This window comes from Sminthopsis crassicaudata, chromosome 4 (assembly GCF_048593235.1).
Source record: "Sminthopsis crassicaudata isolate SCR6 chromosome 4, ASM4859323v1, whole genome shotgun sequence".
In the NCBI taxonomy this organism is placed as follows: domain Eukaryota; kingdom Metazoa; phylum Chordata; class Mammalia; order Dasyuromorphia; family Dasyuridae; genus Sminthopsis; species Sminthopsis crassicaudata.
Genome location: NC_133620.1, coordinates 72,826,220 through 72,854,061, shown reverse-complemented (window position 1 = coordinate 72,854,061; position 27,842 = coordinate 72,826,220). Strand labels below are relative to the sequence as shown.

The 27,842-nt window shown below is 38.2% G+C and overlaps 1 protein-coding gene across 3 annotated transcripts in view; it reads right to left on the bottom strand.

The window, feature by feature from the left end:
• The window catches only part of RGL1 (ral guanine nucleotide dissociation stimulator like 1), a 230,430-nt gene that overhangs the window by 152,464 nt on the left and 50,124 nt on the right, over positions 1-27,842 (bottom strand). Inside the window, exons 1-2 of one of the 3 annotated variants that reach the window (XM_074308565.1) lie at positions 12,047-12,536; positions 10,990-11,100 (exon numbers count right to left, since the gene is read on the bottom strand). The exons of 1 other annotated variant lie outside the window; for it this stretch is intronic. In XM_074308565.1, coding sequence (XP_074164666.1) covers positions 10,990-11,100; positions 12,047-12,367 — 432 coding nt within the window. In that variant the 5' untranslated portion in view covers positions 12,368-12,536. Of the gene's footprint in view, positions 1-10,989; positions 11,101-12,046; positions 12,537-27,842 lie in introns of those variants that run through there. One more of the 3 variants, XM_074308566.1, reaches the window with a different exon arrangement.

Here is a 27,842-nt window from a genome sequence, read left to right as displayed (position 1 = left end):
CAATTTCAAACCACACAATTTTTATGTACAATTTTCATAGTTCTCATGGCATTCTGTCTACACTTGATATGCAATCCATCTACAACTTGGTTTACCAATAGTCATAAAACAGCCTGTTCTCTCCTTTCCCCTTCATTTTCTCTCCAATGGAGATCAAAGCTATAACTATGGAAAAGCCAGCACTAAGCAAATTGCCCCAAAGTAGCAGTAGCTACTGGGGGTGTGGGTGTGGGGGGGTGTGTGGGTGTGTGTGTGGGTGTTACCATGCAAGTTCATGGGGTTCATATCTAATTTTTTTAAAGCCTTTTTAAATCTCCAAAATATTTTCAGCTCCACAAAGTATAAGGATTTCTGTTCCAGGTGAAAAGAGCTATTTGAAACCCAGCAGTCAAAAAAATAAATAAATAAATAAAAGCCAAAATGGTTGACCTGTTCACCCTTAGGCAGGAAGCAGTGAAAAGCCAAACTTGTAGGAAAGTTCAGCCCAGTCTAAGGGCAACCTTGTTGTGATGGACTGCAAGGAATGGACAACAGATGGCTGAAGCAGTTAACTGTTGAAAAACATAAGGTAATCAGAGTATAAAGAATAAAAATACACATACTCACACAGTAGAATGTTAACCTCAGAGGTCATACGCTGCCAAACAGAACAGAGTTCAAGACAGCAAATCATTAAATCACTCCCAACACAATGCAGAAGAGCAAATCTAATTCCCATTGTATAAAGAAAAGGTATAGAGCCAAAGGCAGAGGGCATTCTCTTCCAGCACATAGAGCCTAAATAATAAGGCCATTTTTAAGGCACTGGGCTCAAATTTAGTCTTTGTTTTTACAAAAGACTATTATTGAAGAAAAGGTAAATCAGAGAACAGGCACCAGGATGTGGCAATTCAGGGCAGCCCAAATAGAAAGAGCTGAAATAATGAGGTTCTGAGCATTGTAAGAGTAATAGCAATGTGACCTCAGAGAAACATATTAAATCCTCAAAGTAACCTAAAGGAAAAACTGTTACAAGGTGACTCAATACTGTGGGAGCATGTGTTTGCACATGTGAGTTCAAATTCATATGTGTGTGGTAGGAAGGAAAGAAGCAGTGGTGAATGCAGAGAGAATTATACTATCCAGAAATTTAAGTGGAGGGGCTTTTTTGTTTTATTTTGTTTTGTTTTAATATGGAGCCTGGAGCTAGCATACATAGAAAGCCTCCAAAGGCAGTACTGGGAGCTGCCAATATAAACAGTGTCAAAGAGAGTTTAAAGAACTTGGAAGGGAGGAGGAAAGAGAAAAAAGAACACCCAGGCTAATCAACTATAGAATGCCCTGAGCTCCTACCAACAGAATCAGAAACTCAAGAATTGTTGTTTGAAATGCAACACTATAATCATCATCTGTGGGTTCCATATTTCTTCTCTTAGTGACATCCCAATTGAATTTTTTTCAACTTAGGAGGGGATGAGATGCCTTTTCTCAACCACTGCCTCTGCAAAGTTCCCTTGAGAACTGAGATGCCAAATTGGGCTCTTTCCGCCTTGCACATGCATTGCCATTCATTCAGGAAACTCCTACAACTGGAATTCTGCTTAGATTTAACTCAGTTCTTCTTAGCCAGAGGGCCACCAATGAGGAAGGAGGCTAATTTAAGAAAGCCAAAGTTTCACTTCAAGAAGCAGTCAACCTTTTAGAGATATTGTTGCACAGAATACAAAGGGATGGTTCCACATCAACCCACTAACTGCTCATGGATGCTGCTGCTCTTAAGTGGTGGTATCTAACAACCGGGTTTATGTAGCTCTGCATGGATTCAACTTGTGAATTTTGGAGAAATAGCCTATTAAACAGTCACTTTGTAAAGTACATTTATCTTAGCCCATGCCACAAAAAGTACATAGAGAAACATGCAGAGATATACTTGTAGACAATTTAGGCTGAATGTTTTTGACAGCCCCTAATCTAGATATTCTTCCCAAAGTCCTAGGAAGGCCTACATCAAAAATAAACCTCCAATACAGAGTCCTCTATCAATATTCAAAAAAGGAGAAAATAGCTTTAAATGCTGACCCATCTGACAAACGAACAGAAAGTCTCTATTGATCTATTCTTAAAATAGGATGGAGCTGCACTTATTATTTTCAAACATTTAATCAGTTAAAAAAATCTTCTATTTCAAGATCATGACCCAAAAAAAAAGTTTATCATGGAAAGAAATATAGGATGTTTTCCATATTTCCTGTCTCTTTAGGATACTGGAGCTTCCTTAAGGTTCATCAAAAGGGTTACCACCTATACAAGGCCTATTGGGATATCTATTCCCAATTGTTAGTACTCACTCTCCCAATCAAATTAGTTTTTAATTCTTTACCATGATTTGTATTTATTTATCTGTGTAGATCCTGCATATTCCCAGTAGAATATAAGCTTCCTAAAAGCAGGAATTATGGGTATGTATCCCAAACACTTAGCAAAATGCTTTTTCACATAGTAAATGCTTGTTGAATGGAAAATAGAGCTTTGTCATACAGTGGTATTTTTAATTAATATTATGAATGCATACGCATGCATATGTGTCTAAATATACATGTATGTATATATATATGTGTATATATATACATACACACACATATATATACATATACATATATATATATATATATACATACACAAGCATACATGTGTGTATACATCCTGATATAATTCTGGTAATTTAGGAGTTCTATCAAAGGAAGGCACTAACAAGGCACATCACAAATAAGAAGGAAAGAAAACTAACAAGAAAAGAACACTGGCAAATTGTAACCAAGAACTAAGTGGAAGTGAAAACAGCTTACTCTTTCTCTCTATTTTTCCTGCCGTTAAAACTTCAAAAGACTAATCTTCAATTTTCACAGAAACAAGATGACAAATAATTCAAGAAATCAAGAAATCCATGATTTCGCTCGTGATTGTGCCCTCTATAATTTTCTCTGTATTTTACTTAACAGATGTCTCTCACTGATCACAGTGACTAAAAAAAATGTCAGGAACTGGTCAACCTTCTGATAAAGGACCTTTCTTAATTAGATTGATTATTAGAGGCTAAACATTCAGAACCATCCATAGGTTTAATGAAGGGTATGTATTATAAGAAGTTAACATGTCTCTTTTATTTATGTTTCAGTACATTTACTGGAGATAGATTTGTGTGGTTTTAGTGAATGTTTTCAACTTTATAGTAAATATGCTTTATACCAGGACTTATTAAACTTTTCCACTCATGACCCTTTGGGGCCCAAGAAATTATTGTGTGACTCTGAGCATATAGGTACATAAAATAGGTATACAAACAAACATTTACTAATAATAAATCATAATTTTGTGATGACTACATTGTTATGAGATCCCATAAGGTATTATTAACCACAGTTTAAGAAGCTGGGCTTTATATAAATCTCACAAAAGTTCTGAAAGCAGTGACAACTCCACCACAACAGCTGTCTCAGAGAATATATTTTCTCTATATTTTCTTCATAGTTTCTAAGTTATATAATATCATATCAACAATTTCTTTCAAAATATGTTTTAAGGATAAGAGAATGCTATTTTAACATATCTACAATTTGCTATGAAAATACATTGTGAAATTTAGCTTCCTAAGGTTAAATAAAACATGCCTCCTGAAAAACACAAGTGCCTTTTTCTCCTAAATTGATAAAATAATGACAAACTACAAACGAATGTTTCCTCCAAGACTTCTTTTCTAATACTTAAACTTAACAGGCGTTTCAATAACAGGTAATCATAATACTTGCCAAACCTTGTTTTGAACATAGTACTAGTAAAATATTAAGAAATAAATGACTTCTTTATTTTAAAAGCACCTGGAGAAGGAAGTCTATAACTATAAACCTAAGAATCTAAGCATCCCCTAAGCAAGATAGTATGCTATGTGCTGGGAATACAAAGATGAAACATCATCATCATTATGGTACAGGTTTTCTTGATGCAAGTCCAGCCCTCTCATCACCTGAATAGAATGTGATGGAATAAAAGAGAGTTACAGCTTGATCAAGAAAAACTTAAATTTGATGTCTCTTCAAACTGACACTGAGAAGGGAAAAATCAAAGCAGTTTTCATCTAGGTAATAGTACTCTAGTTGTGTCTGAAAGAAAAAAAGACTTCAACAAGAAAGATGAAGTATGCTCCAGATATAAAGGATAGCCTATGGAAGTGAAGTATGCTCCAGAAATAAAGGATAGCCTATGGAAGTTCACAGAAGCAAGACAGCACTGGGCTAAATTTAGAAATGGTCATTAGTCGAGTTTGGCTGGAATATGAAGTATGCAAATATGAATATGAAGAAATAACTCTGTAAAGGTAGTTTGGAACCAAGTTGAAAAGAACCTTAAATGTCTGTCTAACAAGATTATATTTTATCTTACAAGTAATAGTAAGCCACTGCTAATTTCTGAGTGAGAGGAAGGGAGGTATGACAGTGGGTCCTATACAGTAGGAAGATAATATTGGCCCCTGTGTTAAAGGAGAGACTTAGAAATCAAGGATCTATTAGAATAGTCCAGTGGGGAGTTGATGAGAACCTTAGTTACTATAATAGCAACGTGAATAAAAGGAGGGAATTCATTTGAGAGAAATGTAATGAAAAATCAGTAGGACTTTGACAACTGAAGTGAACATTCATCATCCAATTTCACTATGGCACGGAATTTAATAACCTCAGAGTTGACAAGGACCACATTGGCCATCTTGTCCAACCCATACCTGAACAATAATCCACTCTACAATATCCCCAATTTTCAATGACGAGTAACCTATTACTTAAAGAGGAAATCCATTTCACTTTTAGATAGTTATAATTTGGGGGCAAATATTTCTATCATATATAAATTTGCCTTTTTTCAATGTCTACCTATATTGCTTTTAGTTCTGAATTCTCTATGGTCAAACAGCACAAGTTCATTCTCTCTTCTACATAACAATTCCTAAAATACTTGAAAACAGTTATCACATTTCCTAAGTCTTCTGTTCTCTAGTCTAAACATCCACAGTTCCTTGAAGTGATGATCCCTACAAGACACTATCTGAAGGCCTTTCATCAACCTAATTGCCATCCTCTGGACATTATCTAGTTTATCAACTTTCTTCTAAAAAAAAAAAGTGGTTCTCAGAACTGAACTGAAAACAATATTCCAAATATGGTCTGACAAGGACAAATATTATCACCTCATTCTCTTTTAATGTAGCCTAACATCCCTTTAGCTTTTTTTAAGCTACCATATCATACTGTTGATTCATATTGAATTTGCAATCCACTAGAAACCTTAAATCTAACCTGTATTGTAGTGAAATTGATATTTTTAAATCCAAGTATAAGGGTTTATATGATATATCTATTCCCATGATATTTTATGTTTTAGCAAATTGAGATCCTGAATCCTGTCATCTAATGAATTTGTTATCTCTCCCAGCTTTGTTGACTGTAGATTGGATACTTTAAAATTTTAGGTTTTTAATCCAGTTATTGATAACTGTATAATATCAAGCACAGATCAGTTCTTTCTAGATAATGTAATGGGGAATTTCAGCTATTGAGTTTGCTTAAAACAAAGTCACCATATCTCCACTTCCTTCAAAAAAGAAAATATTGCTGTTCTCTTTGCATATCCTATGAAAGCAACATGTGTGCAGGAGCTCTCTGTGAAGAACTAAAAATTTGGTTTGTTTCTTTAGGAGTCAAAGCTCTCTCACCCACAGCCATAACGAGACTGTTTTATGTAGATTATATCTACATAATCACACCTAAACTAACTCTCAGTTTGATTTCCTTTGAACACAAATACCAGGATACATAATAATTCTTCTGAATCTCTAAATATACTCTACTTTCTCATTACCAATTTCCTAGGTCCACTGGCTATATAATATATTTGTTTGGACAAATCTACCAATGATAATGTAGCATCATCACTCATGCCTTTGGAATACTTTTACTCTGAATTGCCCTTCCCAAGGGTTTGATGCAATTTGCTTGATCAGGAATTTGTGATAGTCTGAAATAACCAGTATGATAGATTGCCAGAAATTATAATACATAAAATCCATGTCCTCTCAACCTCCCATCTAGCACTTACTATAAAAAGTTCTCTCTACAACAGTTCAAGTTCCCAAGCTCTTAAGGACAGATAAATTTCCTTCAATTATTGCCACATACATGAACAATGTAGGTTCACCAACAATACTGGCAACAAAGACATGCAAAAGTTTTGATCTTTTCTTCTTTCTAACATCACCTGGCTCAACAGAATTTTTGGTTCATAGCCAGGATCATTCTTCTTCCTGGGGCAATATCTGAGCAAAATAATCCCACCTGGTATCTTTCTATAAGTGGAAAAATGAGGCCGATACTTCAATAGTTTAGCCAAAAAGACTACCCAACATAACTTTGCTGTCAATTTGCAGGTTGTACAAGCCAGGAATGTTTGTATCTCCTCTGACTGTTAGTTTTACAACTAAACATGCTGTCCCAGAAGTGTTGGATTACTTTAATAATAACAACAGCAACTTATATTTCTATAGTGTAATAAAAAGTGCACCCTTCACAACAATCCTAAGAAGTAGGCAAATATCATCACCCACGTTTTATAGCTAAGAAAACCGAATCCCAGATATATGAAGTGACATGTCAATGGTCAGACAACTAGAAAGTGGCAAGTTGGAGTCAGAAGCCTGATTTTCAGAATCCAAATCCAGCACTTTTCCATTACATACTATTAACAATTCACAACAAAATTGTACTTCTTTGGATTGAATCAGACACTTGACATCTGGATATATGCTATTTTGTATCTTCCCTCTTAAGATCAAGTCCTAATTCTGTATATAGAGCTGAGTACTAGAGAACAAACAAAAAAAAAGTGATTAGTTATTTTGGCTGCCTGGATAACAGTGTAAGTCTGCTTGGCAGCAGCAATGCTTAACTTTGTTCTACATAACTTTGTCCTGAAATCACTTTTTGAAAAATGAAGAGATTCCCTCCACCAAAGAAATCTCTTCACCAATCATAATGAAGTGCTCAGATTTATAACTAAAATTGATATGTCATCCAAAACATAGAACTAGTAAAACTGTCACATCAGCTTTGTTATGGTAAAATGGGCTTGCTAATTCACCTAAAAAAGAGAGAAAGAATATGCTTGTAGATATTATCTTCCTTCTATCAGTGCTTCCATCTATTCTTGTAATACCAATTTGTATTCTAATCATCTCACCATTTTTAACTCAGAAAGTACAAGTGGCCTCTTAGAAGTTCTTATCATTCCCCTCCTTTCTCGGTCTAGTTTTCTTGTCTACATTTCATTTCAGAAATCTTTTTCAATTCTTGAATTATTTCTTAAGCATCTATTCTATGGCCCTCCTAGTGATAAGAGGCCCTTAACTATAGAAAAGAAATATAAAATGTAACATGTGAAGAACTGTAAATGAATAAATAAATCCTTTCCCTCTTCTCAAGACCTCCTCAATCAATGAACAAATACTTATAAAGTGTCAACTAAGTGCCAGGAACTATAATAGCCCACAGGGATACAAAGACAAAATGAAACAATGATTGTCCTTTAAATCATTCCTAGGGATTCTTAACTCTTTTTTGTGTCACAGCCTCTCTTTGACAATCTGGTAAACTTATGGATTCCTTTTCAGAATAATGTTTTAAGTGTATAAAAAACCATAGGATTATGGAGAGAATTTATTATTCTACTGTCCCAAAAGTCTGTCATTTTAAATTAAGTTTTAATAGTTTAAAAATGCACTAAGACTTTTGGTTACAGTCATGAAAATAGGTTTTTTCCTCAAGTTTTTAAAAATCCTGTAAAGAAGCCTTAGGTTATTATTTCTTTCCTCCTCTCAATTTCTATTTAATTCCAATAGTGATTCTTTTTAGGAATTTTGAAATGGTGACATGCACAAGAAATTACTTCATTTCACTGAAAAAGAATATTATGACCCAATTGATAGGCCACATTTAGTTAAATTTGGAATTTCCTGAGAGGAAAGCAAAGCTTCAGAAAGTAGAGAATGAGTATACTGGAATCCTCAAAGATAAAAGAAGATAAGTGATCCTGAAATATTATGGAAACTTAAGGCACTGCTACATAACAGAAAAGGCCCTGGGTTTAGAATCAGAGGACTTGTGTAAATCCTAGAACTGTTCTTTACAACCTGTGTGATTTGTGGTAAACTCCATCCAGCAACAGTTTACTAGGAAAGCAAAGCCTACATGGATATTTTGCCATATGTCCTGCTACTCCTTCTTTTTTACTTCTTGCTCTGGGAATGCCAATCACTGTTCCTGGAAAGAGTATGATTTCAGTGGCTTTATGGCTCTACTTACAATCCCTAGATTTCCCCAGACTAAAGACCCTTTCCCCTCAGTTACCACTCTGGAAACATATATCTAGCATTTTTGTATTTTTAGCCCCAAAATCAAAGTAAAAATCTTTTTTTTATCTCAACACAATATCTTGCACATAGTAAACACTTAATAAATGCTTTTTAATTCATTCATTCAATTCATTATACTTCTCAAGGTCATACTTTACTCATTTATAAAATGACTAAATAATTTAAGATCCCTTACAGCTCAAAAACCTATTATCTATGACCACTTGTCAAAAATGTTGTAAAGGATTGGTGTCAGATAGATACAGTTTGGACTGGATAACCTCTGAGATCCCTTCCAACACCAAGATTCTGTAAAAGCTCTAAGCAACTTTTAAGTATTAGTAGCAACAATATACAGACACCATTGAGTAGGAAAGCTCACTCTCTTCCATAAGTCTGGGCAATTTTTCTGTGTCCTTTATACCTGCAGGCAAAAATCTGCTCTCATATTAAGAGGTACATGAACTCTGGGATTAATTGTGTGTGTGTGTTCATAGGCAATATGAAATATTAGAGGCAGAAGATGTAGGACCACTGGAGATAGGAAGGTAAAACCAACAGAGTAGGAAGTAATAATAAATGACTGAGGAGGTCTATTTAAACCACAGCCCCCAAGCATCTATTTGGAGGAATGCCTAGTTAGCCTTTTTTCTCCATTGCAAAATGATTCAGTCATTTACTGCTATTGTATTTGGCTAAAAACTAAAAGTGCAACCAAAGCAAAATGAACAATGTCATTAGAGAGGAATAACCCTGTACCAGAAAATGTAAAGACTTTTTTGAAGACAGCTGTGATTATTCAGTAGTTATGATTCGTTTCGAAATAACCAGGGTGATCAAACCACACCATGTTTAAAAAAAATACATAAGAGCCAACAATAAGATGATGACTACTCCAAATTCTAGTTCTGCTTTTCCTGTTGGAATTGCTGATGAGGGGCATAATTAATTTTAAAATGACATCCATTAAATGGATAAAACACTCCAGTTCTCATTTACTAAATTCAGTGACTTGCTGACCAAAGCCGAAGAGGTCACTAATGGTACCTTATGGCACCTAAGGGCTGGTATCACTGATTTAAGTAGTTTGGGGGATGTCCCCAACTTTAGCAAGAGAAGAACAGAATGTCAATGCCAGCATTACTTAGTTGAGGAAACAATTTTTAAATGTTCTTCATTAAACCTGGGGCGGGGTGAGGACGGGGGCTTTTTGAGGGGAAGGGAGAACAAGGCCACTTGGCTCCCCTGTTTCCAAGCAAAGGCCTGGGGCAATCTTTGTTTTCTTTCCTATCCTTCCTATGCTCCCTCTCTCCTTAAAACTTTGTGGGTCACCCTTGATTACTGTTTAATACATTTTGAGGCTCCATGAAAAATCAAAGAATACAGAACACAGAAGACATATTTCAGTTTGAATGTTAACTCTTACATTTCCCACTATATGACCTTAGCAAGTCACCTCCTCTTTCTCTGGCCTTTGGTTTATCTATAAAACTAGAGGGCTGAACTAGATGATCCCTGTTTGCTGTCCTTCCTAAAATCTGTGATGATGATGCTAGGTTCTTGTACCAAAACAAGGCCAGGTAAAATTACACCTGATCCACCTGGCAAAACTCTTGTCCTTTCAGGGGACTTAACTCAGGGGACTTAGTCAGCCTTCCATCAAGTCCAACTTGCCCCCTTTCTACTCCAAGATCATTTTACTTCTCTCTCTCAGGTCGAGGATCCCTCTCTTTTCTTGGAATGCGATACCTACTCAAACCTGTCACGCTCACTAGAGAGATGACACCTCCCTCCCCGGTTCCCTCTCCCCCTGCTTCCCTCTCTTCCTCTCCCTCTCTCTGTCACTCTCCTCCACTCAAGATAAGCCATGATTTCAGAACTGCCATAATCTTACCACATATTTTAGAGTTTCAATGAGAAAAGAAACTTATTTCTGGAAAGCAAAACCTCCCAAAAGCCCATCTGTGTTGTTTGAAGAAGGCAATGAAAAGGCTTTGGGTTCCATCCCTACATGGACAGAGAATGAAGGAAGCCTGTCACTCACTGGAGATGGCTGGTTTGATATGCTCTGTTTTCTTGGCACTCTGTGTACAGTACTTGAAAACACGGAGGGTGGGAGGGTTCTGCTGTGGGGGGAGGGGAAGGGGCAGAGGAAGGCTAAAGGACAGAGGGATGCTCTGTGGGTAAAGTTTGCTTATCTCTCCTTTTGCAAGCCCCACTATCTTTCCTTGTTACTCTGTGGCACTGTTCTTCACCTAGATCTGTTTGTCTTCAATTTCAAGGGAGTTCTAAGAGCTTTTGAGTTATTGACAAGCCTAGGGAAGGAGCTTTTGAAAAGCCCAAGCACAAAACCAGACCTGTTTTCTTCAGTCCAGTAGGGGAAAAAAAAAAAAAAAAAAAAAAAACTTTGGTTTGTTGTCAGTTTCCTTTCTATGGGAAAGTCTGCCTTTGCTAAATAATGATGATATTCACAGAAAGACAGAGACTTGGAACTCCAGGACAGGCGGCTGCAAAGTTCTCAAACCCTCTCCAGTTTGCACTGGGACAGTGTTACTCACCCCGAGCCAGCGTGCTCCTTTATTGGCAGCCTGTTGAATTTGGACTCTTTTGAGGGTGACATGGTAAACAGCTCCTTCCTCTACCTCTTCACCCCAGTCCTGAATCGAGCTCTGCCAGGGAAGGGAAAAAAATAAAAAGAGAGAAAGGGAAGGGGGGAGGAGTGCTTTTCTTCCTCTCTCTAACCACAATGTATCCAGCTGCTTTGCTGCTTACAACTGTGTCTCCCTCAGCACTCGAGGCACAAGATGGGCTGTTCAAAATAAATCTAACAATCAGAGCCACTCACTGCACAGTGAGATAGGGGGAATGCCGAGATTTACTTGGCAGCCTGCCTTTTTCTGTGGTATCAGGATACTCGGACTTTTCCATTTAGTTATTTTTCCTAGACTCTCACATATTTTAAATAGTTTAAAAAAAAAAAAACAACTTTGTCCCCCTCAAGAAAGAGATTTGGTTCGGATTAACCAACTTTTTTCACACATACACAGAACCTCCACCTCCCCCCACCCCACCAAGTTAAAGGGGAAAAGCCACTGGAAGATTGTACTTTTTAAAATGTCTCACTTATTTAAACTCAAAAGCAAACAAGTGTCTAAAATGCGAAGAGTTTGCATTCCACTGAAAAGGAATGACTGCTCCGCCACTTCCCTTTTAAGATTTTGGGATTTTAAAAGTTAAAGGGGCTGGAAAGTTTGGTTTCTCTCAGATAATCTGGCAAGTGAGAAAAAGGCATCACATCATCATGCACTTGCAACCAAAACACTTTCTGAAATGATTCCCGGATTCGCTGTGTCCCCGACTAAACCCAAGTTTTGTATTAAAGCATCATTTAAGGGCAGCATACACCCTCTGGGAGTTAAGAATCTGGAGCTTTCCTGCCGATATCCCTCGGAGAAGCTGCACGCACACAGGGGATCGGAGCACTCGGTTCACTCCCAGACAGTCCCAACTCCTCAAAGAAATTAAAAGTGGGGGCCCTGAGCCGGGAGGGGAGGGGGTAGTGGAGGAGATCTCCAAGCAGAGAAGTCTCTAGAGATGTCAGAAAGTTCTAGTTACCATTTTAGCTTTCCAAAGCAATTTCATTCTCAGTTTTGTCTTCAGATGGACGCTGCATGATGAATCCTGCTCAGAAGCACAAGCCGCTCTTTTCCCCTCTTCTTGCAAATCTTCTTGCAGACTTTCCCCCTCAGAGGCAGGCAGGCGTGCGCGCGCGCACACGTTCGCGTGTACACACACACACACACACACACACACACACACACACACACACACACACACACGCACACGCCGCTTCCCTCTCTCTCGCTCGGGCTCTGCTGCAGTCAATTCACGACCACAAAGAACTGAGCGAGGAGAGGGAGTGAGAGAGCAGAGCATGACTCCTCCCCACGCCACTTTGTGATGTCAGGTTTTCCTGTTTATGCTTAGGAACTTACTCTCCCTTTCTTAAATTCCATGCCCAAAGTCCCGAGGAGACAGCTTCTCCGGCCCCCAACCCTTCCAGAAGCTATCTCACCGAAACAGACTCTGAAGTTTATCTGGGCTCTCCATGGTCACCAGGTGCCAAAATAGAACTCTCTGTGTGTGTGTGTGTGTGTGTGTGTGTGTGTGTGTGTGTGTGTGTGTCCGTGTTTTCCCCTCCCAGGGCTCAGAGACAAAGAGAGGGGGAGTGGTGAATGGGAAGGAGGATTAGTAAAAGTTCTATTATCTGCCTGTGTAGACTTCTATGAATAATTAAATCAGAGCGACTCCAACGAAGCATTTAAGAACCGGAGCCAGGAGGCTTTTCTCCGCAAGGGGAAAGAGAACAAATTGGTATTTTCTAAGTCACTGCCAAAAGCTCGGTCCTATCCTTATCAGTCAATGTGGAAATCGGCCCGGGACATCTTCCTGCCATCCAAAAATGACCACGTCCGTCCACAGTGGAACCTGATTGGTTGGGGAGGGGGAGGGGGGTGGAGGGATGGAGGGAAGAAGCGGGTGACAAGCCGAGGCTTCCCAGTGGTCCTGGAAGCGCTGAGGTGTTTCAGTCACCGTCTGTTACATTTTCTTTACTATAACACCAGAGTGTCAGTAATAACTGCCCAGAAAACCCTTTTGTGAAAGCAATGGCTGACCTGATCGTTACCGGAATAGACACCCATCAGCTGTCGGCGCAAGAGATCCTTGCTTTCCCTCCCCTTCAGCCTCAGTCATCTAGAAGTCCTCTAGAAGTAGAAGAGCCCAGAAAAGTTAAACTAGATGTCCAACTCATTTTACAGATCAGAAAACTGAGGCCCAGAGAGGTTGACTGATTTGCCTCAAGTCACACAGGTTACCAGCAACAGCACCAAAATTTGAACTCAGATGCTGCCTCCAAATTCAATATGTTTTCCACTACACCGGGCCTCGCAAAAATAGCAAATGATTCCAAACAGTCTGAACCAGAATGAGAGGCAGGTAGTGGGTAGTGCTGTGGTATAGTCCACAGCTGTGTCCCAAAGCCAAGAAGACTTTGAGTCAAGCTTCCCTGGCTTCCAGCCAATGGGACCCTGGATTTAACCTCTCAGTATTCTAGGCAACTCTCTAAGACCACTACAAGTTGAGCGGGAGGTGCTGGCCTGCATGGTTAGGAGTTTTCTTACACAAGAGCTCTCTATTTCAACGAAATCCCAGGCCCGGTCCCAAATCCTATGTGCCAGAAATCCACACCTGTCCCCCTTTCTCTCCAAATCAACCTCCCAAACTTCCTGTGTTATCTGGGTTACGTCTTTAAATCAGCTAAATTCACTTAGAAAAAACCACTTTCTTTCTCATGGCCATTCCTTTAGATACTGTGAATTTCTAAGTCCCACCCTTCTTTCAAGTCAACCCCATTCCCTCTAGCCCCTCACTCATTGGAAATAATAAAAACTTATCATTATAAAAATAATTATTGCCTCATCTGATTCTCACAGCACTCCTCTTAGGTAGAATGAGAGATAACTTTTTCATCTGGAACCTAAAGATAATGCTAAGTAAGGCTCAGACAAGTTAAATAATTGGTCCAAGATCCCAAGGAATTGGGAAGAATGAGGATAGAAGCACAGACTTGCCAATAAGCTCAAGCCTCTCTCCACTATACTAGACTGTTTTTTACTATCTCCCTCACATAAACTATATATATCAGGGTACAAACTTAAATTCAGACCATTTCTTACCTCATGGGGACTGGGGAGAGAAGAGGGGAGAGAGGAGGTAATGTTGATAAACAATTGTCACTCACAGTGCTGGTGTATAAGGCTCTAAAACTTAGGATCCTATGAAAGCAGGGAAAGAAATAAGCTTGGGAAAATGTTCCCCAAGAGGGGAGCTGATGACTTCTCTGATCCTTCCCCACAAAGACTTAGAAATCCTCCCCCATCTCCTCACTCTCTACTCTAATAATTCTTTTATCCTTGTTTGCCTGCTCTCCCTAATTACACATATACTTATACAAACAAATCATTATAAGTTAGTCCTCACAATAACACCTGGAATAAGTGGTACCCTTCTATTGTATTTATCCCCCGTTTGCTGATGAGGTTAAGTGACTGGTTCTAAAATGGTATTTGAACTCAGATCTTCTAGGAGCAGCAGAAGAGTGAAGTGGATTGAGTGCACAGTGTTGGAATCAAGATGATGAATCTTTATGAATTCAAATTTGGCCTCAGACACTTGCTAACTGTGTGACCCTGGGCAAGTCCCTTAACCCTGTGAGCCTCAGTTTCTTCATCTGTAAAATAATCCGGGGGGAGAAATGGCAAGCTATTCTAATATCTTTAACAAGAAAATCCCAAATGGGGTTGCAAAGAGTTGACTAAGATGACTTACAGGCTAGAAGTCTAGTAATTCTATTCACAACCCTACCCAGCTCATTGTGCAGCATACGACTTTATGAACCAGAACCACTCTGAAAAGGTGTTGATATATAAAATTTCGATCATTTTAAAAAATGAAATTCCAGAGATTGGTTTTAAGAACAATTGTTTCATTGATCTGTTTCTACAATATGCCTAATAATTTCTGACTTTGTCAAAGCTAATGAGCCGGCCCTATCCTGAGGACTAGGTGGTCATTTACTGTATTGGTCTTAACACAGAACCGATTTTTCCCTCTAAATCTATATAAAGGGGCAGCTAGGTGGCGCAGTGGATAGAGCACCAGCCTTGAATTCAGGAGGACCCGAGTTCAAATCTGGTCTCAGACACTTCCTAGCTGTGTGACCCTGGGCAAGTCACTTAACCCCACCCTCAGGGGAAAAAAAATAAATCTATATAAAATTTAGGTGCATCTCATAATTACACTTAACCTATCAACAGACTACTACTATGTGCCAGGGAATGTGCTACGGACACAATGACAAAATTAGCTTTTAAAGAATTTAAATTTTATAGGAAGAGGCAACATGTTCATTGGTGAGTAAAGGATATAAACAATAAATAATGGGAGGGGAAGATATAATGATTAACTACTGGAGATATTAGGAAAGGCCTCTTAAAGGAAGTGACACTTGAGCTAAGGGTTCCCAGAGAACAAGGTCAAAGGAAAATGAAGATTCCAGCACGGAGCATTGTCTTTTAAAAGACCCACAGAAACAGGAGATGGAATAGCATGTGGGAGGAACTGCCAAAAGTCCAGTTTGACTGGATCATAAAATAGGTGAAGAGGAATAATGTACAATGAGTTTGGAAAAGCAGGTTAACAAACCAGATTGTGAAATGCCAAACAGGAGTTTATATTTTTTCCTAGAGACAAGAAACCACTAGAATTTATTAAACAGAAATTGACAGGGGCAGCTAGGTGGCGCAGTGGATAGAGCACTAGCTCTGAATTCAGGAGGACCCGAGTTCAAATCTGGTCTCAGACACTTAATACTTCCTAGCTGTGTGACCCTGGGCAAGTCACTTAACCCCAGCCTCCAAAAAAAAAAAAAAAAAAAAAAAAAAAAAAAAAAAACAGAAGTTGACTTTAATTTAGAAGTGTTCATTAGACAGCCACGTGAAACAGATTAGAGAGCAAAAAGACTAGATACATGGAAACCAATTAGGAAGCTACTCCTAGGTGAGAGATAAAAATCTAAATTAGAGCAATTTAAGATATGATTTAAGCTCTCAGGGCTCTGGACAGCCCACTCTCTAATGCTTCAAGTTTCAAAAAAGGGACCAACTGGTTTTGGTAGAATTTCCTCATCCAGACGTTCCCTAACTGAATAAAATCACAGGTCCAGTCACTATACCTATTGCACAGAAGAGGACAAAGATGAAAGTAATAATATGCTGCAAAGAGGCAAACTGACAGGCTATCCCTCAACTGCTGGCATTTTCTCTAGTTGTCCCCCAGGCATGGAACACTTTCTCTATCTACCTAATTCCCTGCCTTCTTTTAAGAACCAACTGAAACCCTACCTTCTACTGGAAGACTTCTCTAACCTCTCTTAATTCTAGTATTTTCCCTCTTTGAATTATTTCCTCTTTATCATGTTTACAACTTGCTTTACATATTTTTGTTTGCATGTTGCCACTCCCATTAGACCGTAAGCTCCTGAGGGCAGAAACTGTCTTTTTCGCTTTTTGTATCCCCAGCACTTAGCACAATGCCTGCCATATAGTGGGCACTTAAATATTTACTGAATCGAGCCAGAGAAGACCTCTGTCTTTAAGCAAAAGCTAGATGATCGCTTGTGGAGTATGAAGTCCCATTTGTGATACCTACTCCTCCTGTTAAAGTGGGAGAGGAAGATGGAAATGTAACTCCTGATTGGGTGAGAAAGATATGATATATCTAATGAAAGGGCCTAGATTTGCTTAGATACTTCGAAAAAAAAAAAAAAACAAACAAACAAACCCTCAAGACAGGCAAGGTTTGTACTTTTGAATGTCTATCTGGATCCCTTGGGATCTTGGACATATATGGGAAGCCAGCCCCATCACATTCTTGACCTGCGGTTTGCAAATCTAAAACTTTTGAATAGGTGAAATTATTCTCTTTTTTCTGGTTTGGACTGAGGCCTTATCTCATTCTCACTTGAAGAATTAATTGTATCTTATATACTCTTCGTTATAATCTAAGTTGTAGCTGTGATCTTGCAATTACTTTTTATATACTTAAGGAGGCATACAACATTATATTTCTCTTTCCCCATCAAATGTGAGCTTCTTGCAGGCAAAAAACTTTCACTTTTGCTTTAGCATCCAGATACTTAATAAAGTGTTTCTGATTGATGCATTGATTCCCTGAAGAGATCTAACAGCAGAGGGACCTAGAATCTGGAGGCTAAGTGAGAGGTAATAAGGGTCAAACAATTAGGTGAGTGTGGAGGAGAGGTAAATGCAAAAGATGATGCCCATGGATATCAACCCTTCAAAAGCTTTTCTCCTTCCATAAAAGACTCACCCAACATTCTGGAGATCTTCTTCTGGTTCTTTTAATATCTATGGATACCAGAACCACACTTGGACTATCAATTTGATATTACTTAATAATCATTATCATAAAACCATACATCTATATAGCATTTTAAGATTTGCTTTTCACAACTACCCTATGAAATAGATACTATTCTCATTTTACAGATAAGGAAACAGATTGAGGTTAAGTAACTTGCCAAGGCTTATAGAGTTAGTAAGTGTCTGAGATTGGACTCAGATCTTCCTATCTACAGATTGGGCACTACATTTTAGATAGGATAATGATAAGTTGGAAAGCTTATAGAGTATCTAAGGGGGAATGCAGAGAGAAAATTTTAAAACTTTTAATTTTTTTAATCTTAAAAATAAGAAAAATTAAACTTTATTGATATTTAAGATATGGATTGATACTTGTTCCCTCATGTCATTAGAATGTCACAGTCATATTGTCATATCAGCTTTTTCCATCTTCCCTGGGGCTGCCGTTTTCTTGACAGGACCTTGAAGTAGAACTAAAAAATCGCAAGAGACTGAGCAGGTCTGAGATACAAATAGAGGTCTTTTATACTTCCTATATGCCTTAACCATAGGAGCAACCAGCTGTTCCATATATTTCAGATTAAATTAGCTGTGCTGGCACTGTGACCATTCCTCCCCTTAATAATCAAGATAGGAAACTATTCCCTACTTGCCTTCAGCTGAAGTCTGACTAGGACCTCAAACTCATCCCCCTCCTCTCTTTTCACATTCCTACTCCTGGGGCAACTAGGTGGCCCAGTGGATAGAGCACCAGCCTTGAATTCAGGAGGACCAGAGTTAAAATCTGGTCTCAGACACTTAACACTTCCTAGCTGTGTGACCCTGGGCAAGTCACCTAACCCCAGCCTCAAGAAAAAAAAAAAAAAAAAAAAAAAAAAAAAAACACATTCCTACTCCTATCCCCTAGTTTCCCCACCAAACTCTGGGCTGCCCCCTGGAAAGTCATAGTTAAGGCAAAGGGCAAGAATAGGAGACATGAAGTTGATCTACAGTAATAGCTGCTAATGAACTGTATCTCTAATGAGGGTTTGGAGCATGTCCTATATCATTTGAACAGAAACAAAGGGGGAAGCTAGTAAAATTTCTGAATGTGAGATGGAGTCTTATATTTCCAGGTCCAGCTAGCTCTCTGGGTTTCCTTTACCCCCTCCTACCTCTCCCACCCTTCTCTACTCTGTTGCCTTTAATAAATTCTAGCTGCTTACAACATTGAGCCTAGTGGGTTTTGCAACAGGTGGAGAAATTCCAAAGCAGCTGAAAATGATGTTGTTTCCCATTCCCAGTGGAAAACTGAAGGGATTAAAAGGTGCCAAGTGGTAGTGTAATAATCATTAACATTGGTGGGCTGAAAAGAATAAAATTCAAGAAACTGAATGGAGTAGAATTCAAACTGAAGTATGTTTTTTGCTCATTTGGCCCTCTTTCAGTGATTATCTTTAATGAGGCTATTCTTTAAAAAGCAGGAGAAAGAGGTCCTGAATATTCCTTGTTATTATTTCTCAATACAGGAACACAACTGAAAACAGAGAACATGCAAAGAGATACTTTAAGACGTTTTTCATAAGCATTAATAAAGCATATTAAGTCTAATAATTATTAGACACAAATAAAAATAATGCTTACCCTCAAGGAGCTTAAATTCTCAGAAGATGAAAGAAGAAGTATACTAATAAATAGAAAATAAATGCAAAATAATGAGAAAGGATGGCATTCTAAGGGACAGGAAAAGAAGCAGTTAGAGGAATACTATCAAGAATGAGGGTTGGGTATTTGAAAAGGACTCATGTTGAAGGTAGCTCTTCCAGAATCTAAGGAGGATTTTTTTCACAGTAAGGTTTTTCAGGATTGGAAAGGAAAGCTTCTGGATGTTATAAAATGGAGAACAAATGGTTGTTTTTCACCTATGCCTTTAAATTTTCCCCTGGTCAAGCTGAATCACATCCTCCAATGCTAAAGGAATAGCAGAAGAGAGCACTAAGCCATTGTTGGTGACATGATCACAGAAAGGAGGCAATTGGAGAAAAGCAAAAAAATTTTCCAGTTTTCATAAAAAGGAAAAAGAAGAGTCTGTAAATTATGGACCAATAAGCTTAACTTTTTTGATTCCTGAGAAGATTTTCCAGTGGATTAATAAAAAAGAGAGACAGACAGAAGGACAGGGAGAAGGACAGGGGGAAGGAGAGGGAAGGAGGGAAGGAGAGTACTGGCTAGTAAAACATCCAGAAAGAGCTGCTATGATTACAAAGAGCCACCCTGATTTAATTAAGAACAAGTCTCACCAGACTAACCCGATCTCCTTTTTGGACAGGATGACTAAACTGGTAGATGAGAAGAATCGTGTAGATATAGTTTTTTTAGATCTTAGGAAAGCTTTGATAAAATATTTCATGCTATCCTTATGGAGGAAATGGAGAGAGATACCAGACAATAATAAGGTCTGATGAGTTAAGAATTCACTGAATTGGGGCAGCTAGGTGACACAGTGGATAGAGCACCAGCCTTTAAATCAGGAAGACCTAAGTTCAAATCTGATCTCAAACACTTAACACTTCCTGGCTGTGTGACCCTGGGCAAGTCACTTGACCTCAACTGCCAAGAAAGAAAGGAAAGAAAGGAAAGGCATGTTTAGCCTGGAGAAGAATAGATTGGGTCAAGCTTCAAACTCTGGAAAAGAACAGAAGTAAAGAATGCACCAAAGAATGGTAAGAGAAGAATATGGTAAGAAAGGGTGAAATAGCAAACAATTTGAGTTACCCCAAAGTAGAATGGATTGTCTAAAGAGCTGCCAAACTCCCCTCTTTGGGAGTCTTCCAGGAAAGATTCAATAGCCATTTGTCAGGGATTTGTTAGTGGGTGTTCACTTCATGTATTTGTTAGCCTTGAGAGGTGCTAAGGTCCCTTTCAACTTGTAAATACCATGGTTCTATATATTTTGTGGATTCAAAGGATTCTAGTTAGTAAATCTTTATTATTTCATTTAAGACAGTGAATAAAAATCAAGACTTGAAACAATATGAGCTTAGAAACAGACCTTTAAATCACTGTCAAAAAGTATTAAACCAAAGTTAAAAAAAAAAGGCAGTCAATTGTAATGCTTTAACATTTTACTATTTCTTAATTAGCATACTAATTACTTATAATAAGCAGAGTAAAATGTTTTGGTAAAATGATTGTTTAAATATCTTATTTCTTTTTTCTTTTTCATAGGCTTTAATGTAGGGGAATAGAATTTTTAAACGTGTGTTGGAAGCACATTTTTGTGGGGGTTTTTTTATGGCAAACGTGCTCAATAGGGGAAGTTTACAAGATTGAAGAACTAGAAAATAGCAAACAGTAGTATGGTAAAGGAACTAAATAGAAAGGTTGAAAAAATTAGGGGTGTTCAGCCTGGGCAAGAGAAGACTAAGGGCATAAAAGCTGTTTCCACTAGATGATGAGATGCCACATAGATGAGAGAGAAAACCTGTTTCTTTTATTACCAGAGGGCAGTAAATGAGAATTGCAAAAAGGCAAATTTGGACTTTTTGCAAAGGAAAGCTTTGTGTTAATCATAATCAGTCCTCCCACAGTGGAATGGGCTACCTCAGGATGGGGTTCTCCTTCCCTGGAATTCTTCCCATACAGATGCAAGGTTCTTTGGGGAAGATTTTGTAGATAGTATTCCTGTTCAAGTCCAGTATGGACTTAAATACCTGCCAAAACTCCCACATCTGAGATTCTGTGATTCAATAATAATTTATCATTTTGGGTTTTGTTTTTTTAAATAGGAAAAAAATATCACCTCTATTCATGGGCAACAGGTATCTGTACCAGAACCGTGTAAGGTAAAGTTTGAGAGGCATCAAAAGGCCCCTCCATTACAAACTATTTCCCTCCACTGGCATAGCTATACTGCTGGAATCTCCACATTCCTTGTTCTGGGAAAAGGCATTTCTGAACTGTGCTCAAATGTAAATGTTATCTGAGGATATACTAGCTTAAATTCATTGATCAAATGCAGTCACTTAACAGGACCTTGAGGGAATGAAAGGGACTCGCTATACAAGTGAACTTTGATGATCAGGAAAGGTTCAAAGCAGAGGACACTTCTAAGAAGTTGGCAATATGGAGAGGACATGTTTGGGCTGCCAGAGGACAGAAAATAGGTGGATAGGTCTTACCAAGGGGACTCCACCCCATCCCCAGGACAAACTGCTGTTACTTCCCTCTCTTGTCAAGGTTTGACCCTTTCTAACAAGCTAATAAATAAAAACAACTGATAAGCAAAACTAGCTGACTGGAAGATTCTTTCAGGGAGAAGAATTCCACTGGACTAGAACTGCAACTTATTAGAATAGAAAAACTCCCTCTACCAATTCAGATCAGCAACTTATCTGCAACATATAGTCTTAAAGATTTGCATTGAACACTAGAGACTGAGATGTTAAGACATTCATTATCTGGCATTTATTAAGTGTTTATTTTGTGATTAGATAAAGTGCCAAGTGAGAGCCAACTATTGGCCCTGTCCTTAAGAAACTTACAGACAACTAACTAGGAGGCAGAAAGGATAGAGAGCCCCATCTGGAATCGGAAGGACCTGAGTTCAAATCCAGTCTCAGACATTTAGTAGCTATGCAAGTCACTTAAGCCTATTTACCTATTCTTTCATCTGTGAAATGAGCAGATGTCAAATCACTCCAGTATCTTTACCAAGAAAATCCCAAATAGGGTCTACAGAAGTCAGGTGACAATAAATGTAAATAGATAAATACAATACATATAAGTAGATAAAATACACTAAAGAATGTAATAAAAATAGATAAATGCATACAGAACAATGGGTAAGGGGAAGAGATGGACCAAGAAAGAACTTTTGCCAAAAATGGATTTAGGCCAAGTCTTAAATGAAAACTGGGATTCTGAAAGGTACAGGGGAAGAGGAAGAAGATGGGGGGATGGGGGGAAGAAAGCAGTCAGTGAAAAAGCACAGGAAATGGAGTGTTACACAAACAGGCTGGGGGAGCTTAATTATAAAATTGGTGGAAGAGAGTCAAGTAAAAGAATCATGGAAAGGTGGAAGGGGCCTCGGTGAGCAAGACTTTAATGTCCTTTAAAAATAAGACTTTTATATTTGATCCCAAAGGTAAAAGAGAACCACTGGAATTTATTAAGGGAAGGGGGGGAAATGACATCATCAGATTTGCACTTTAGGAAAATCATTTTGGCAGCCATGCACAGAGTGTATTGGAGTGAAGAGAGACCTAAGGAAAGGAGACCAATTAAAAGGTCAAGTAACTTGCCCAGATTCACAGTCATTTATGTGCCAGAGATGAGGCTTGGGACCCTCAGCCCTCACTGCTGCCTCTGGGAACATTCTTGAGAAAAAGATCTCTGACTTTCCCTTTTCATATTTTTTCACAAACTGGGTTTTCATGTAGACTACCTGTTTATTTTTTTTAATGTCTGTATGTATTAAATATCCTTTAATTCTTTATTCACTTTTGGCTTTTATTTTGTTATTATACACATTATTTATACATATCCCTCTAGGTCCAAATTATCTATTATAGACTCTAAGTGTTAAAATTTTAAAAGGCATCATGTGCATATAAATGCTCTCTCTAGAACCTTGTGAAATTAGTTTTGAAGACTCAGCACAAGGAGGTTAAAAATAAGTCCTCATCCTTCTATATACTATTTACTGTAATAGCATACAATTAACAACAATGGATGATTGCTCCATGAGGGAAATCATTTAGTTTCAAGGAAGGGCAGGGAAGGAGATGGTCAATAAGAATGCTAAAACAACAACTATAGCACACAAATATGTGAAAAATTCTAAGTGAAATTTGATATTCCACTACCACATCATAGGCAAGATTGTAGCGTGGATGTTCATCTTTATCCTAGCTTACTGTCCTCGCCTACATAGTAAGACAGGACAAAATTTCTCAAGGAAAAGAATTTGAATTCAATTGCTACTGGCTATTATAAGGGTTTTTTTGTTTTTTGTTTTTTTTGTTGTTGTTGTTGTTGTTGTTTTGGTTTTTTTTACTCATTTGGAAATTTCTTGAAAAATCTGGAAGAGAACATAATACTACTTCTCTCTGTTACTAGATAACCTGATTCGTTTTTCAAGGAAATCCAAGTATTGTTTAATTCTAATTCTTAATCTTTATAACACCTAAGAAAGGTGTTCCTCCTCATCCCTTGATTTGTTGGTTTACCAATTAACTTTCTGTGTTCAGCTTGCCACTGTGAGCAGGACTTTATCCTCTGGCAGTTTCCAGCTGTGAGAGCTGCAGGAGCACCATCCACTTCAGGCTTTTTTGTACTTCTTTTTTTCCCTCTCCTTTTGCCTGGCAAAGAGTAGCTGAGAAGCAGCCAGTGCCATCGAGTCAATGATTGAAAGTGTTCTGTAAGTCACTGAAGCAGTATGTCTTATTTACAGACTGGCCATTTAGAATCAAATTTAAAGCAGGAGGTTTGGTATTTTTGTTTTTGTTTTAAATGAAAAAGAGGCTGCCAAGGAGAAATAGTGGGAAATGTAAATAAGCAGAATTTAACAGGTAGCAAGCCAAGAACAAGCTTTCCTCAATTATCAGTTAGGTTGTAAGTGCACCAAATGTTAGAAGTTACTGACTAGATGCAGACATACTGTTCCGTCTGAGTTACATGTGAACCATATAGGATGAGGAATATTAGGGTGCCGTTTGGGTGATATGAAGATCTTGAGCACTATTATATCCCCCTAAAATTAAGTATTATTATTTATGAAAAGAACAGAATCCCACCCTCACTAGTAACATAGCTAATAGGATAAAGACACAAAGATAATCAATCAATAAGCACTGATTTACCATTTACCACATTCCTTGCCCTATGCTGAACAATGGATTAGATACTAGCTCTCTACTGTGATATATATTGAGACATGTACAGGCACTGAGTGACTGAATACTGTTGAGGAAATTAGACCTTTGTTGAGGGAGGAGTTAAAGGGGAATCATATCCATTTCCTCTGCCTCAGGAACAATGACTCTTATTCTAAATAGGACTGGAAAGTAAGTCATACAGAATCAAAGAAAAGAAGGTATCTTAGAGGTCATAGAACCAACCCCTTCCTGGAATATCCTGACTAAAATATCCCTGACAAAGGGCCTTTCATCATTCACTTTAGCATGCAGTTGTCAAAGGAATATTTGACAACTGGGAGCTAAGGAATTATAACTAGTAGTGATATAGTATCTACTATATATCAGAAACAGTGCTTAGAACTTTATAAATTGTATCTAATTTGATCTACACAACAATCCTAGAAGGACCTGGAGATCTATTGAGTATTTAATACCAAGAATTTAGAGTGAATGGTAGTTAAATTGAGAGCAAGACTGCATCTGATTACATGAGGAAGATAACTTATATTGGTAATATCTGAAGTTTAAAGCTTTGATCTTTAGGGGATTAAAATATCTAGGTTTTTGGCACCTGAACAGCTGGTTCTCCTGCACTCACATGAACCTCACAGAATGGGGACAATGTTGTTTTGGGGAAATGCTAGCATTGGTTTGGGGAAAGACAGATTTACAGGTGAACCTGAGTTAACCCTATAGCTAAAAATACACATGCTTAGATAGCACAGCAAGGAAAGAGGCCAAGAGGAAAAGGGGCAGACTTGTGTTTCATGGAATGGAATTATCAATGACTTGGTTAAAGGCAAAGCTAGCATACTAATCAGATTCACAGCTGCCATAAAATTGGAACAAATAGCTAAGCTAGAGTAGATACAAAACCAGGATGCAAAAAGATCTCAATAAACTAGAACAATGGGACAAATACGGTAAGATGAAATATAATAGGGATAAATGTAGTCTTACATTTCAGTTCAAAATATCAATTTCACATGGCCCCTCTCATCTCTTACCTGAACTACTGAAGTAACTTAATTATTCATCCTGCCTCAAGTCTCTCCCTACCTGCATCCATCTTCTCCTGAGCTGCAGAAGAGATCTTCCTAAAGGTAGGCCTGATCACATCATGCTACTATTCATCCAACTCCAGTGGCTCCCTATTACTTCTAGGAATAAATAAAAAGTCCTCTATAAAAATCAATATGGATCAGACAAAATCTTAATTCAATTTAAGATTGCAAAGAGATCAGAAGGTGAAAGTTGCATTGTCCCTGGTAATTATATAGATATAGAACATTGTTTTTTATTCAGTTCCTCTGAAAGATATTTATAAACTAGAGATTGTCCAGAAGACAGAAACTAGCATGTTGAGGGGTCTCAGGATCATATCACATGGAAATCAGCTGAAAGTCTTATAATGTTTAGATTTGAGGACTTAGCTGACCAGGCTAGCTCTCTTGGAGTGTTTCAGAACCCTTATATGAAAGAGGAATCAGACTTGTTCTTATTGGTCCAAGAACAAAGAGAAGCAAGTGGATTTTGAAAAGAGGAAAATTTCAAATTAGAGAGCTCCAAAATTTTGAATTTACTTGGGAATTAATGGATCCCTTTTCACTAGGTATCATCAAGGAAAGACTGAATGACAGAAGTATTATTCAGGTACAAATTGGACTTGACCCCCAAAGTTGCTTCTAGCTCTGAGGGAGCTTCCTGTGGAGGGCTTCCTGTAATTTCCATCAAGGTATCAAATATTGGACATCCTTTAAAGTAGATGTTTATCTACCTCTTCAATGTTGTGAGAATAAAATGAACTATTTGTAGAACTCTAAAGTGTCACATAAATGCTAGTTATTATTACCATTATTACTACTATTAGCTCTAAACATCATTCTAGTATGTCTAGATCTTCATCTCAGTCCCAGGCTAGAAACACTGCCATCTATTATATTGGCTTTGCCTGCTAGCTTTGAGCCTTAATAAGCATGACATCTATAAATTCATTCTAGTTTTTGACAAAAAAAAATATTGAATGGCAGAGCACTTAGTCCCAAAAATTATCACTAGAGAAGTCCCTCCAGATTGGTGTTGATTCATTAATCAACCCTTTTTATGTGCAATTGACTGGTTCTGATTATACCTGGATATTGTACAGATTCTGGAACTAGAGTTCCATCTCCTCATATTTACTATCTATATGAGCATGGGCATATGACCACCTCTTTGGGTCTCAAAATGAAGAGGTTTGACTAAATGGCTTCTGACATTCCTCCTAGATCTAGATCAACGACTCTGTGATCTTATTTTAAAAGATAACATAAGACATTTTATTAAATTCCCCTCCAATAAATTGGCATATTATCTAGGTGATTTCCCTGATCTTTTAGGCTACAATAAACCTGCTGGGGAAAAAAAAAAAAAAACAAAAAAACAAGTGATATCTCCTCTTTGATCTTGGGTTTCAATGACCTCTTAACCACTTTTAATCTACCCTTTTAGTCTGAAGCTCACGCCTCCTTGATAGAACAAACAGAAGCAAAGTAAGAGTGAAGTAATGTCTATTTCTCTGTCCTTCATTGACAAAGTGCTATCTATGACCACATGGTTCTATGGCCTTCAGCTCAATAATGAAGAGACAGGGATAGTATGTTGCCAGGAGAAAAGTTCACTGTTCAGACTCATCCTTTGTACCATACAAATGGTCACTCATTGATCCATGTACTTCTCTTGCAATAGGCTTCTTCTTATGTGGCTCAACCTAAAGCCACCTAAGCTGAGCTTCGGGCTTCCAACTTTTATTTATTTGGATTTATTTATTTTCTGATTATGTACTGGCTAGCCTGTGGACCTCTTACCTGTGGACTTCTGGCTCTGACCTCAAGATAATTTGTCATTTCCACAGATTTCAACTTGAATGTGCTTTGCTCCATCCCACCCAAATTTCTGTACAGGCTAAGTGCCTGTTAATCGCAGGCACAACCTGCCTTCCCCATAGGAGCTGAGACATAACACACCTGTCTGACAAAAGCAAATTCCTAAGCTAGATTCAGATTACACTGCAGTGATATTTTGCCTTGCAAACCCTCTGGCTGGAAGATATGAAACTATAGCTCACAAACGTATCCTCCAGCAACCATTGGGCCCAACCACAGAAAAACTGATCACTCTCCTGGGAAGCCTTAGGGCTTACAAGAAAGCAGAAAATGACTGGAGGAAAACCATGTGCTCCAATCCTAACAGCCCAGGGAGTCCCCGAACTATCTCACGAGGGACCCAGAAAGCTGTGCTTGTTCACAGGCCTCGTCCCTGAAAACTCCATAGGTCCTGGACCAAGATGGCAACTATAATAATATACCTAGTGGCACAAGTCACTAGGCCACATTCTACCCATGAGAAACAGGTCCTTCCCAACTGAGCAATTCTGAGGACTTCCTTGGGGGTCTCAAGGGGACTTCTGATACACTTCTACAGCAGAAGAGTCAAACACACCCAAGTATTGCCAGGACCAGATTAAAA